Consider the following 14745-nt stretch of genomic DNA (forward strand, 5'->3'; position numbering starts at 1 on the left):
TAAAAACAGTTTGAAAATAGCTCCGGTCTCTCTTCGTTTTCTCTCGGTGAATTCCCGTTTCTTTGTCGTACATGTTAATTGGGGTAATATCCTGCACCCGCGGAAATGCGTGGGCGCAGCTTGATATTGAGTGGAGTACGAGAATGAATGAGAGACCAGCTCCTAAGATGAATTGAATCATCCACTTCACTTAGCTAAACAAAACTCTGTAACTTCACATCTCTTTCTTTTTAAGTTTTTACGTCACTTCTGATAATGGTATTTTCCCCTTTTTATCCTCCTTCAGAAGGTACTGTGAACAGTTAAAACTTTTGATTTTTCACAATCATCACGCTTGAAATCCTTGACATACAAGTGTACATTGTAGTGGAGGAAAGGACACTGAAATGTTGTAAAAGCGGAAGTTTTCTCGCGATTAATTTTGCCGCTCAGCCAGATAAGATAATTTCACACTTTTTAATTTCCCAGACGGTCACAATTGAATGAGCACTTCAATCAGTTCACTGCTGCCATGACAGCTATAAAGGGCTTTGGCAACATAAACTATGGTGAGGGGTAACAGGTCCACATTTCACGCTACAGATCTAGTAAACAGAACAAAAAGTAGAAGTAACAAAGAAGCAATACAATAAACAAAAAATTGCAAGCTTTTTTTTGTGTGTGCTAGTTTCCTGTTGCTTAAAATGTTAGGAATTTTCCACTTTTACAGGATAACATAAAACTTGGTTTGGTTTTATTGGACAAACATTTGCACCTTTATTACACAATTCCCATACCACCTGTACATGTGTGTTCTGTCAGTTTTTGTATGAGTAAGCTACAGCTATACAGTGCCCTGTAGACATTCCAACTCCCACATGGTAGCTGATTGGGGTTGGCAAGGTCCAAGTTGTAAGGGGCTGGGGCGTTGTTCTGAGGGGCTATGTCATAAAGCGTATTTTTTTTGGGGGGAGGGGCATTTCATGAAGCGATCTGTCACATATTTTTTCTGACAAACTGTCATAAGCTAACAAAATCCTTGCATGTGATTGGCTCAGAGCAAATTTGTTTGACAGATTTGTTGGACAAAATGCTTCATGAAATGACCCTCAGATATTTTTTCTGACAAACTGTTATAAACTACTGAAATCCTTGCTTCTAATTGGCTGAGAGAAAATTGGTCTAATAAATTTGTCGGGCAAAACGCTTTATGAAATGCCCTATTAAGTGTTTTGTCAGATATTTTTCTGACAAACCTGTTATGAGCAGAGACTCCAACCCAAAGCACCTTCTGATCTGGAGATTCTCCCGCCCGAAACCCCTTGCAAAAGGGAGATTCCAAGCTGATGTGTGCGAAGTTCCAAGGGTTCTGATGTTCTCTAGTGCTAAGGTTTATTTTTTCAACATACGATAGCAGTAAGTAAAAAATCCTTTCCACCGGGAGACACAGAGCCAGGGCGGGAGAAATCAAATCTCAAGCGGGAGAACAGGAGATTTTGCAAAAATGGGCTTTCGTCGGGAGATCTCCCATCGAAAACGGGAGAGTTGGAGTCTCTGTATGAGCCACTGAAAACCTTGCTCGTGATTGGATGAGAGCAAATTTGTCCAACAAATTGTGAGACGAAACGCATCATCAAATGCCCCCCAGGTCAATCTCACAAGATTTACCGAGTAGTTTCCTCCGTAGGACCACTCTGACATGCTGCTGATGGGTGCAAGCCCCATTGATGCATGGAGAAGGCCCACCCTAAATAGATGTGTGTTTGTGTGTATGCTTGGGTGTTTGGGTTTTATATGGGTGTGTGGTTTGCCAAGATGGAGGTCATTCAGTCCAATATATCAAAAATCATGTAGGGTCCAAAAAGATAACTAGCCATGGTCTAAGCAAGACATCAACATTTTGTCAACAAGAATCTTTAATGTGCACACAATAGACCAAGGTATTATGGCTTTAACAAAGGTCCAGTGTATTAAAGTTAAGTTAGTAAAGTTAAAAGCTTCCCATTCATAGGGTGATGCTTTATAATTGTGTAAGCTGGTTATGTAACATTCATGAAAACCCAATTTCTGTGAAATTTTAACTCTTTGGGACATATCATGCCATTTCTTCAATTCTCTTTGTTTTTACACATACATTTGTTCACACTTTACCAGTTTGGTGCAACGTAAAGTTTTATGAAATTTGATATTCCGGAATGGAATTTCATTTCAAGCAGAATGGATCCGGGTGTGTGGGTGTCAGATCACCGCCAGAAAGACAAAGCTACGTCCATTTATTTGGTCTTGGTGTTATCCTTCTCACTCACAGCGTAAACAAACTCCTTTCAACATCCGTTTCACCAAGCAGTTGAAATGTGTACACCAGACTTCTCTTCTTGCACACTCTTGTCATCAAGCCTGTTGGTATTTTGACACAAATTATTTATTTACACTGGTCAGATGTCAACAGCAAACTTGATGCATCACTCCTGCCTGTATCATGACCAGCACCCCTTCACAATGTTGACTGATTCTATACGCTCCTGTAAACATTCATATACAGCTAAACAAGACATTGAGAGAACTATGCACTTCCAACCAAACCACAAGATGAGATCAGAAAACAAAGCAATACAAAATACTTTTTTTCTTTTGTTTTTTCCCATAAATTATTTTATTTTCAGAGAGCAATTTTCTTGGGTTTGTGCCATTTCATAACGGGTTAAGTGTCCAAATTTACAAGCACAACATATTGAAATCATATACGTTGATAAACGAGACTGTAGTCACCATTTGTGCTATTTTAGATATAGATTAAGTGGAGGCGGCAACACTAGCTTCATGATTAAATTAAATACATCTAAACTTCATTTGGGCACAAAACAAACACAACATGAGAGGGCCAATCCACAGGACCAGCTCTCAATTTACTCCACTGGGAGATATCACCAAAAAAACAACAACAACAACAACAACAGCAACAACACATAATAACAAAGTTGTGTGCTGGTCATCTCACTCGGCCATGTTTCACTACAAGAAAACGGATATGAAGCCACTTGACACAATCATGGGCAAATATTGGTCTTTGTGGTCAGTTTTGAAAGTCAAAGTACCTTTTTGAGATATCAAATATCTAGACAAGTATTGAAGACTGCCCTCTATGAAGGACACTGAGACAGGAATGTGGTTTATCTGTGTGAAGTGTCCACAGCTATCTACAAAGTCTCAGCATTTAAAGGTAAACGTAGACCCATCAAACTAGATCAAAACCAGCCTAATTTGACATCGCCACATATTGACAGTCATCTGACTACAATGCACCATTCCATGTTGATTTCTGCTGATGTCAAAAGATCTACAGGACCAAACATTGTGGAGCTGAACCACAGGTTGTTGTTTTTGCTTTTTCTTTTTCTTTTCTGCATCCACTAAGCTCCACCCCAACTCCCCTCCCCCCCCCCAAAAAAAAAAAAAACTAGAAATGTCGCTACGGCGACTGGTGTATGCCTCCGCCATAATGCATGGTTCTCCTAATAGGTCTATAGTACAATGTCTTGACAATGTGTGATGACAGTTTCACACAATTGGCAAAATATTAAAATGACAGGTTTGCCACAAATGTGCTGAATCTTCACTTTCCTAGAACTAGGTTCAATTGGATGATTAAAACGTCAGAGTGCAGGTATTTGGGGGAACTGATGATTTTTACTTGACTTTTGACCCTTTTATAAGTTTATGCATTGAGTAATTTTCAAGGTATTGAGAAAAAGTATAATTTCAGTATCAAATGGTAAAATAGTATTATCTAAACCTTGCCTTTGACCTTTGACCTCACAGTTCCAAAGAGAATCACTTTTAGGTAGAACATGCATAAATATGTAAGTTTCATGATAATACCTTGAGTTACTTTTGAGATATGGAGGAAGAAGTGCAATTTAGCACTTTCACTTGACCTTTGACCTTTTGACCTTTGACCTTTTGGCAAGAAACTTCCCACAGAATATATATTGGGTTATACATGCATACATCAAGTTAAAAAAAAAATCCTTCAGGCATTGCATAAATATAAGGAAAGTAGTGATATTTTGAGGAGTTGACCTTGACCTTTGACCCCCTGACCTTTGACCCATGACCCCCAACTTCCCTAGATAATCACTGCCCATCGGTATATGCATATATACTAAGTTCCATGAAGATGCCTTGAACCATTTGCGATATGGAGAAAAACATGAAATTTCAACCTTTTTTTCACAAAATAATCTGTGACCTTTGACCTTTGACCCCGTGACCCCGTGACCCTAAAATCCAAACAAAGTATCATCCCTCCAGGATATACCCTCATACCAAGTTTGATGCAAAACCACCTCACGGTTCTTGAGATATCGACAAAAACAAAACAGGACGGACGTACGGACGGACGGACGACCCGAAAACATGTTGGCGGAGGCATAAAAACTATCGTCCTTCATAAAGCTATCATCAGTAAAGTCAGCTTAGATAAGCATTGTGATGCATAAAGTTATACACCTTACCCTGACTAATTAATGCAAAAGCTAATAATAGCAAGAGAGGCCTCAGAACAGCATATCAGAACCTTCCAATTATGATAAATAGTCATTGCTATTGTCATTTTTATATTGCATGTACTGCTGTAGTCATTGAGTCTACAGCAAGAAAAAGTGTAGAATTGTACTGTATAAAACATGTCTTGCTATTGTGAGCTGGTCAATCTCATACAAGGTAAAGTTCCAATTCAGAATTTTAAATTCTGAAAAGTCTGATGCATAGACTACTGAGAGCAAAGTACAGCTTTACAAAACTGCAAGAAAATGTCACATGACTGATTGGAACAGCACCTCACTGTTTTCACACAATCCTCCGCTATTTCCCTGAAGGATGCATGTAATCGTTCACGGTCAGTGGTCAACATGCTTTTTGGGAATTTCAAAGGGCAGATGTCAATTAAATTCATTCCAGTTACAGAAAGAAAATTGTGATCAGCAGCACTGGTGGAAAGATATTTCATGGTCAAATCTCCTACATCATCCCAGAATTACACATGAGAAATGTGCAAATGTTAGCAGGGAATTAATGTTGTCCTCAACAGTTTCTCAACAGAGCCAAATATAAAATCAGTTTTACATTCGTTTAGAGTTCCTACTCAGAATTGAAAGTGTAAGAGCTACAGAAGTTATATTTAGTCAAATATGAATTGAAGGGTGCGCTTTTACAAACCTACTTGCAGAGACTCCAACCCCAATCACCTTCTGATCTGGAGATTCTCCCGCCTGAAACCCCTAGCAAACAGGAGACTCCATTTTGGTGTGCGCAAAGCGCAAAGTTCTTTGCGGCCGGGGTCCAGCTCTAGGGTTCCAGATGCTCTCTCGTGCAATTTAAGGCTTATTTTTCAACATACGATGACACTAAGTAAGAAATCATTTCAAGCGGGAGACACAGAGCCAGGGCGGGAGAAATTAAATGTCAAGCGGGAGAATGGGAGGTTTTGCAAAAATGGGCTTTCGGCGGGAGATCTCCCATCAAAAGCGGGAGATTTGGAGTCTCTGTACTAGTAAACACACTTTAAAACACACAGGGAAAGATACTCATACCACCAGCATTCAAAACTCTGGCCACTAGAGGGCGCCATATCAGTACAACATGCAATGCAGTCTCAGGAACTTGCTGTTGACAAGCCAAAATACATGGAAGATTCATTTGCATGATTAGCAGAGGCAAACTGTCACTTTTTCAGGCACTAGAGGGAGCCCTATCTCCACAAACCGGACCCTGACTCCACTGTTGGGTGACAAGGCCAACATCCAATGCCTCATGCTTGCCTAAATTTCCCCTGCAAGCTCCACCAATTAGAGTATCATAAGCAAACCAACTCAGACCACATCAGACGTCACAGATGATACCACAACTCCTAGGTCTCATTCAGTCATTAAATGGCACTCCATCTAGATCCACCCCTCACTCTCAAGTGTTGGGACTGTATCGGTCTGGATTAGTACCGTCCATTTCCTCTGTCCACTACTGACCTTCATCAAGGCATTGGTGTGGTCTGGTAACGTCTGATGGAGGGACGGTGCAATCAGATGGCGACCTCACCTCACTTTCTTGAGGCCGAGGACAGCAATTAAAACCCCAACCTCTACCAGGACTGGAAAAGCACTGTGGGTAACAGAAACCACATTTTTCACAAACAGTAAAGAAATAAACAAAATAATCTTTCAGAATCAAGCAGTAATTTCACTTTTCATGAGATGTTGGGAAACATATACCGGTATGCATGTTTTGTTGTAGTCATTACTGTTTTACAGTCCGAGAGAATGGGAATGTATGCTGAAGATAATTTGTATTGCCCCTTGTCTCGATTCATCATGTGTTCCTGCCCCCGTTGTATGTGTATCGCTTCTCTTATCCAACGTGTGAATTTGTTGCTGTCTTTGGACACAATCTTGCTCTTTTTCTACATAGGGGAGACGGGCAGGATATTCGGAGTCAGGAAGTCAGAACACCAAAAAGAGGCAGAGTCACTGGGGAAGACATATTTCACAAGGGCTAAAAAGAAGGAGGCAGATCTTACTCCTAAAAAGTCAGCCATAAGTGATCACGTGGCGCAGGAAAACCACATCATTGACTGGAAAAAGAGCAAGATTGTGTCCTGTGACAGCAACAAATTCACACGTTGGATAAGAGAGGCTATCCACATACAACGGGGGCAGGAACATATGATGAATCGTGACGAGGGGCAATACAAATTATCTTCAGCGTACATTCCCATTCCTCGGACTGTAAGACTGCCTACACCCCATCTACGGCGAATCAACGCCAGTCTGATGAAGCCTACAGACAGTAGGCGAAAGCTCACGCAAGGTAAATAGTTTTCTTAGGTTGTGTACAAATGAAATTTCACCTTAATTAGTCATTACTGTTGTTTTGTTTTGTTTGGTTTCTCCTGAATTTCCTTTTGATCACCATATAATGTTAATCTAGGAGGTGAGTGGTGTACACGTTTGTACTGTAAACTACAGTCAGGTGGCTATCATAACAGCAGATGAAACAAATATTGTAAGACACAAATGGACTAATGCAGAGAAACATTATCTCCTCTGCTGAAGTATAATGAATTGCAAACATGGAACTTTTTCATGAATAATTTTTCATTGTCAGTCAGGTCATAGAAATTTCTGCAGAATCAAAGATGTACAATGTAAATCATTGTTATGTAATACAAGCAAAAATATTCACACACTTTTATTTTTGTGCTAGTTTTGTGTCAAATGAAATGCGTGAAAATTTCCACAACCCAAAAATGTACACTTTATAGTACTTTGATAGTCATACATGTCTAAAAGAGGTTTTCCAAAAAAAAAATCCCTTGTATAAACAAACCATGATTCCTCTAGCCAGGCTGTTTTCTATTAAATCTATGACTGCAAAGCACTAATTGCATACATATACATGTTTCTTGAATACTGCTTTGCTTCTATTCTCATCATCGTATAGGATTAATTTCTTGAACTGATATCTAATCTTCTAAGTTAAAAGATTGTTATGTTGATATTACAACAGACATGAATGAATAATTACCACCAACATCATCAAAATCCTTTTTGTTATATCCTATCAAAAGTTATCATCTCATTTTGCCCTGACTGCAGCCGATCCTTACCTGCAAAATCCAAAGATGTACCAGAAGATATAGCAGGGCCATTCCTCAAACAGGTAGAATGAAAGAGCAATGGCTGCACTCGAATGACAAGCAGTTGCTATGGCGATATGAAATGAGTCAAGGTCAGAGCAGATAAACTGGAATGCAAGTTTAACCCGTTGAGGACAAGTCCCCAGTACATAATACCCGGCAGGTGTTTACGGGAAATGCGTGTCTTGGCAAAATCAGTCCATTCTCAATGGGCTAAAGTGTGAAATCTCTCCAAACTTTGTGATCTTTATAGGTTGCATGTAAACTTCTTTTTACCAGCGATGATCGGTCAAATGATACCAAATTCCATAAATGAGAGATATTTATCCCAATTACAACAAATACAACTAAAAATATAAAGAAATGTGATTGAGGTTACTGGTACTGAAATAAAATTACAAAATAGTGATGCATTCTCACAATCAAAGGCATATTGTCTGTTACTTCTCTACTTGGAGTCAAAAGGGGCCTAAGCTTTCGATTCTGTCAGAGGCAAACCTCTGACGAAGATTCTGCTAGAATTAAAAGCTCAGGCCCCTTTTGACTTCATTTTGCTCCATTGGCTCGCCACTATTGGATAAGCAGTTTTCAGCATTTTTTTTTTTTGCTACTTCTTTACTTTGTAGATAATTCAATAGAAAGCCAAATAGGCTAAAATAACTAGCATTTGCAGACAAATTTCAATAATTAATCTTCTGCTTTACAGTGATCTTCGAGGAAAAGACAGCCAATGTTAACAAAACAGATATGTTTCCAAATAAACTTGAAACAGTCATGTGTGTGGATTTATGTCTCCATGAAAAGGATACAAAGCAATCCAACCGGGTGTATGAACATTGAGATCCCTGCCATGAAGCCGATAAGTTCAATGGACAGGAATACTATGCTGAGAGCAAGACCAATTATTAACCTGAAAGAGACGAAAATTGGACAAAGTAGTAAAAAAATTGACCAAACATAAAAAAGGTTACCACTCTTATGTGCAAAGCATTGTGGGGATCTCACAGAGAAACAATTTGATATGCTTAAAATGACATTTTGATGAGAAAACATACTATGATTGTGATTGAAGACTAACAGATCAAATGTTGGAAAAATAAACTAACAAACCATGGGCCATTTTGATGTCAAATCTGAATGGATACACACTATATAGCAACATTTCTGCCATGTGCTGATGTCATTTTACAGAGTCAGTAGAATCTTTTACAAAGAGGTGATTCAAAGTACATTTGCCTTCATGAGATCTATGACAGGCTATGACATAAATTGAGCTAACCCTCTGAACACCAACACCCCCAAATCCCATTGTTTTTGTATACAATCGTGCTGCCTTCAGCCACAATGGCCCGAATTCACGAAGGTGGTTTAAATTTAAACCATGGTCTAAAATAAGCGTTAAATAGGCGCACCAATACTTGCGCGCATCAATGCACGTTTTTTTACTGGATGGCTGTTAGCGTACGCAATCTGTCAATCATAAATATGCAGAAGAAATATACATAAACCATGGTTTAAATTTAGACCACCTTCGTGAATTCGGGCCTTTAGGTTTAAGAGGCTGTGACCAGAGACTGTTCATTTTATTTCTTATTATAATTATTATTACTGGGTTTGTTTGTTGTTGTTGTTGGGTTTTTTTTTTTTTGGGGGGGGGCACTGATGTCAAACAAGTGGCTACAGGAATAATTTCCACACTGCAGTCCACAAAGGATGTTGGTAAAGGCATTCCATAAAAGGTTAAAAAGCATTTTGCTGCCCAAACTGATAACTTTCATGAACCACTGATCATTGATGGTATTTCCTAGTCTGTCATAAACTCTACTGGTGGACTTACGCTGTGTCGACAGAGTTGTACTGCTCTGCTGTGTACACTTCTGGTAAGCAGGCTCTCACATTGGCATCCTATGAGGGAAAATGTATTACTGTAATTACATTTACAATACAGTTGAACCTCTCGTATCCGGACAAGTCGGGACCGGGGCTCATCCGGATAAGGGATTTGGCCGGATACGGGAGACTCAATACTTTATACATGTACATATACATACACATGTACTGATGTAGCCCATTGTAGTACCACATCTACAAGTATAGTAACGTGTATACTGCAACCTTTTCATTGTTACATTTGGAGATGTTTGAGGATGTTAAAACGTCTGAAGGTAAGCAATTTGGAAGGAAATTTGATGTAATGTATGTTAATCATGTTGAAAGTAATATGTAATTCATGTGTGTTTGTGTAGGAGTTCTCAAGGAGTTGGGAATCCCCCTTTCCTCCCGTAATTATCAAAAAAATCATGGCGAGATTGCGTCCATATAATAGAGAGATCCGGATAAAGGGAGGCCGGATAAGAGAGGTTCAACTGTACTATAATAGAATATGATCATCCATTCAAACAATTGTCTTTCCATGAGTACTTCTCCTGGTGCGATTTAATCACTGTAACTCATTCTAATGTTGGAATTCTGTGGAAGATAAAAAATAGTCTCATCATTCCTCACTACATTGCACATCTTTTTTTTAGCCATGAAAGTCTTCAGCAACAGGGTAGACAAATTGACTGAAAAGTTGATGATTTTCCTGAACTTTATATTATTGAAAAGTCAGTGTTAATCAAATAGCATACCATTGCTGCATTCAAATGATTGCTCATACTTCTCCCCCCTTTCAGAGCAATCTTGAAATTCCTCCTATCAATACTAACACCTGACCAAAACAAAATACACTGTGAATGTGAGACAGAGATTATCCACTGTCTTCACATGGAAAATTAAAAGTGGAACCACTATTTTGATAACATGTGAAATTTAAAGAATATTGAGAGAACCTGCAAAATGTGCTTTCATTCATGTCATTATCTGAACTGTCTGCCACAATCTTCACTATCTCAGTTTATGAACTTCATTCACTTGACACATTACGAACAGTTACTTCATTTGTAAACATCAGAGTTGTTTGCGCTATTGCTTCTCATACCTGCATCTGTTTATGTTTGTCTAGATTTTTTTGTTTGTTTGGGGGAGGGGTGGTTTTCTTCTTAATACTTACCCTAGACCAGATGAGGGTGATCAATATTACCAGGTGAGCTATCAGGCACAGAAATCGCGCTGGTATCAGATTTGTTATTGCCATGGTGACTGGAGTTGGCTGAGATAATCTGGAATTCCAATACAAAGAAAAATCACAGGATGTAATTGGGTCTCTCCTTTTTTTTTTTTTTTCCTTTTCTTTTTCTTTTTTTTTTTGTTTTGTTGGGGGGTTAGGTCTAAAGTCCATGCTCTCAACTGAAAATGCTTTCTCATAATCAGAAACAAATAGCGATTTTTCAGATATCAATAGTGAGCATGAAGATGTCATGGTGTAAACATCACTCATTTGTTTGTAATCATCTGTCTTACATAATCAGAGTAGTCTCGGTGAGCAAAAAATTAAAATGATAAAATGAACATCAAAGCAATTCAAACATTGCCTGCATCAACAGTACTGTGACAGTCCATGTCATCTTAATTACAAGTTATGTGTTGAAGCTGTGTAGGAGGAAGATTCAAATGTAAGACTAAGCATTCAAATGAATCAGTATTAAAGGCAATAAAAGTATGATTGAGGGTACCACTTATTGGCACCCTAAGGATCTGCAGCTCGTTTATTCCAAAAATATAAAACAAATTCGCCTAAGTTTTTCCTCACAGTCAAATATGCCCTACTGCAGTTTCAAATCTTGTGACCGTCCTGTTGTGTTGATTCTGAATCTGTTGTAAAATAACTCAATTTTAGTGCATGCAATGCATTTTCTTCGCGCGGCTTGTAAAAGGGTAGATCTATCTAGAGTCTACCTCACAATCGGTACCTCTCCCTCCATACAATTATACATGTGAATTTCACAGTCATGCATCGTTGCTGAGCGGCTAGCGGATGTGTAATTGAAATGTGTTTAGTTTGGTTTGTTAGTTTGCTTATGAGTTTGATTTTCGTTTCTTTGTATCTATTGTTTTCATAGCTAATGGCACTTAATCCCACGCGTACCTTTTCGTTCTATAGGCAAACAGTGAATGGCGTATGATATACGCAGGGTGCCGATGTCAAAGCCAAAGGTCTACCCTGCCAATATAGGTGGTACCCACTTAGTAGTCCATACTCATTCTTCCACAGCACCACAGCAGTGGATTGGAACCTAAAGTAACGGTAGCCCTACTTGAGAAGTTGAGGAGTAGACACATGCAGTAACGTCTACCTACGTTACAGCTACAGACCAGTACAGTTCAGTGTAACTGCGACCAGCATACAGCAGCCCTACACGCGTAAGTTGGAGCTGCTGGTCACAGTTAAAAGTTCAGTGCAGTCTTCACTCAGCAGGGATCGACGAGCTCGGGACACTCTACCCCCAAAAGAGAAGGGCTCTGGCCTCTGGCTCTGCCACAAGGCCTGGGGGAGAGAGGTGTCGCTTGCTCTACCCACCCAACCCAACTCGTTGATAACCCGTACCCGGGGCCTGTTTCACAAAGGTCGCACTTAGTAAGTCAGACTTAGCGCTAGTCAATCTTAGTCTAAGTGCGACTTTTTAAGTCTGTTTTACAAAGTCAATCTTAGGCTAAGACTGACTTATTCGATTTGAATAATAATGTACGAGCCAAAAATATGCAAATTAGCCATTTGTTGTCTGCTGATGATTTTTGAGTAATTTCTGGAAGGGAAATTGCTTTGATTTTCTGCAACTACGATTCATATGACATTACTGTATCATTCGTTATTCATAGTGCTCATTTACTGACTCATATCATTTCTCTTTTGTACATAAATAGCCGCTCGTTTGATGATTATTTTGATATAAGAGATGTTTTGTGCATGAGGCCTCTTTAATCCAGTCCCACATGTTTATATTGGGCTGTGTGAAAGTTAGGATGAATGGGGTTGCTCGCGCAGCTCGCAGCAGCTAGCTGGCACTGATATGATCTCTGCATTCTGTACAGCGTAAGCCATTCACATTGCACAATTGGTAACTGTGGACCTTGGTAGAAGAGGACTCTGGCTAGCCTCTTGTTGCACACGAAGAGAAGTTTTCTTTTCCAACTAGCTACATTTGTAGGGTTGGTCGTAACTACAGAAGTGAGTGTAGCTTAATCTGTTAGTCATTCGTAGGTAGGTCCTTGAAATTATGTAATTTGAGCAAGAGATGATTCATCGAAGGTTAGCATGGTTAGGAAGGGACTGAATATTATGAACTCTGTGTGTGTTGTACCGGTACTTGTATTGTAATTTGTAGAGTCTGCTCATTACTAATATCATGTCATTAGACAATGTCTACATTAGCCCGACCAGACGCTGTTAATACGCTGTGCGAATAACTGGGCTGTGTATAGTTATGTCTACCTGTGTTATTAATCAAGATAGGGGCACAGTGCCACATCTTCATGATTTTGAAGAAAACAAAGTGCATGATTGCCCTAGACTGCATGTATAGGGTTAGTTAGAACCATAATAAATCATGGCTAATGGCTATCAATTGGTCGAATTTTAAAGTCCAATTGCTGGGCCCTGAGTTGAATTGGGAAGTAATTGATGAATTTATGCATTTTTGGATTTTGGAATGTGTTTCAGAACTGCATCAATCAAGATTAGGCATAGAAACTACTAGACCTCTCAAACGTTTTCCGTGTATACGTTACTGTAGCCTTTGATGCGAGGCAGAGGTGACTGTCTATTGGCTAACCGTTTCCTCTAACTGACACAAAATGCTGGGGGGGGGGGGGTTGTTATGTCTTTTTTTTTTTTTTTTGCTTCCAGGAAAAAAAAAAAAAAAAACATTCATTAAGATGTAACTCGTACCGTAGAAATGGAAACTTGGCTAATTTCATTGGCAGTCATGTGTAGAGGTAGACCAATAAATCTGCCTCTTGTCGGGTAGCCTCTTGTTAACTGTATTTATACGGTCGCAAATGCAGTCGACCGTATTACAGACTGTACAGATACAATTAGGCTACCGAACAAGAGACAAATTTATCGGTCTAACCAGTTAGTGTAGATACTAAGATAGACACAGCCCCGTCCTGTACACAAGAGGTATAATATTTCTACAATTGTAACAAGTATAGGTCTAACTAATTTGTTAGGTTTTTCTAATTTGTTGTGAATGCATGATATATTTATAATGGATAGGCATGCATTAATATTCATGGGTAAGCAGCTAAGAAGATAACACAGGCAAGAAAGGATTGGTAGAAATATAATTGATTTCCAAAGTCCAGATACATGTAGATTACATAGCTCTTTATGAGCTAAAATTTTGGTTTAACTTAACAGTTCAAACTAGAATTCTATATCAGTACATTTGTAGGTAGGGATCTATTTTTATGACTATTTTTAATTTGGACCATTGTTCAGTGAATAGTGTAGGAGTAGACCATCTACGAAACTAGTGATTCTCTAGTTTGTTAAAAATACTGCCATCTCACTCCGGATAAGATAAAGTGGAAGAAATTAATGAATATTAGAGAGTTGATTATGCTTTTGAAATTCCCATTTTGAATTTAAGTCTGACTCTACGCATGGCTTCGGGCCATGCGTAGAGTTACGCAGGACTTGGTGGGATTTACGCATGACTTAAGCTTTGTGAAACAGGATTCAAAGTCCTGCGTAAATTTACGCAGGACTTAGGGATTTACGCAGGGTTTGGGGATTTTGTGAAACACCCCCCCCCCCCCCCCCCCCCCCCGGTATACCCCAGCCCCGGCCGCACCTTGCACCCCGGCCCCGTCCCGTACAGTCTGTGGATTCCAAACCTCTCTGCATCTCTGCAATCACTTCCCGCCGCGGCATGCTGCTAGAAGAAGCCTAGAACAACTATCATCTGCCACGAAAATTCACACATCGTTACCACTTTTCGCAAGGTCGACAATTTTTATATCATTTCATTCATTTGGTACCCCGTGAAATAACTATAAACTGTCATTTTAAGACTTACCTTTCCTTTACCTGTTCGAAACTAGGGACGCGGAATGTTTACTCTCGAAAAGCGGAACCGGAAGCCTAGGTCAAGGGTTGCCTGTTAATGTTTCGTGTTCAGTGCAGTCACTGA

General features: G+C 39.4%; 1 protein-coding gene across 1 annotated transcript; it reads right to left on the bottom strand.

Moving 5' to 3' along the window:
• Positions 1 to 6068: 6068 nt before the first annotated feature.
• LOC139708827 (transmembrane protein 107-like) lies at positions 6069 to 14661 on the bottom strand. The gene is made up of 6 exons (XM_071620784.1): positions 14632 to 14661; positions 10722 to 10830; positions 9507 to 9574; positions 8479 to 8579; positions 7640 to 7736; positions 6069 to 6135 (listed from the first exon to the last, which is right to left on the bottom strand). The coding sequence occupies exons 2-6, from the start codon at positions 10803 to 10805 to the stop codon at positions 6069 to 6071; spliced, it is 417 nt and encodes a 138-aa protein (XP_071476885.1). The 5' UTR covers positions 10806 to 10830; positions 14632 to 14661.
• Between the last annotated feature and the right edge of the window lie 84 nt (positions 14662 to 14745).

The sequence above is a fragment of the Diadema antillarum genome, unplaced genomic scaffold (assembly GCF_040938485.1).
Source record: "Diadema antillarum isolate AM-2024a unplaced genomic scaffold, OU_Dant_1.0 seq00001377_RagTag, whole genome shotgun sequence".
NCBI lineage: Eukaryota > Metazoa > Echinodermata > Echinoidea > Diadematoida > Diadematidae > Diadema > Diadema antillarum.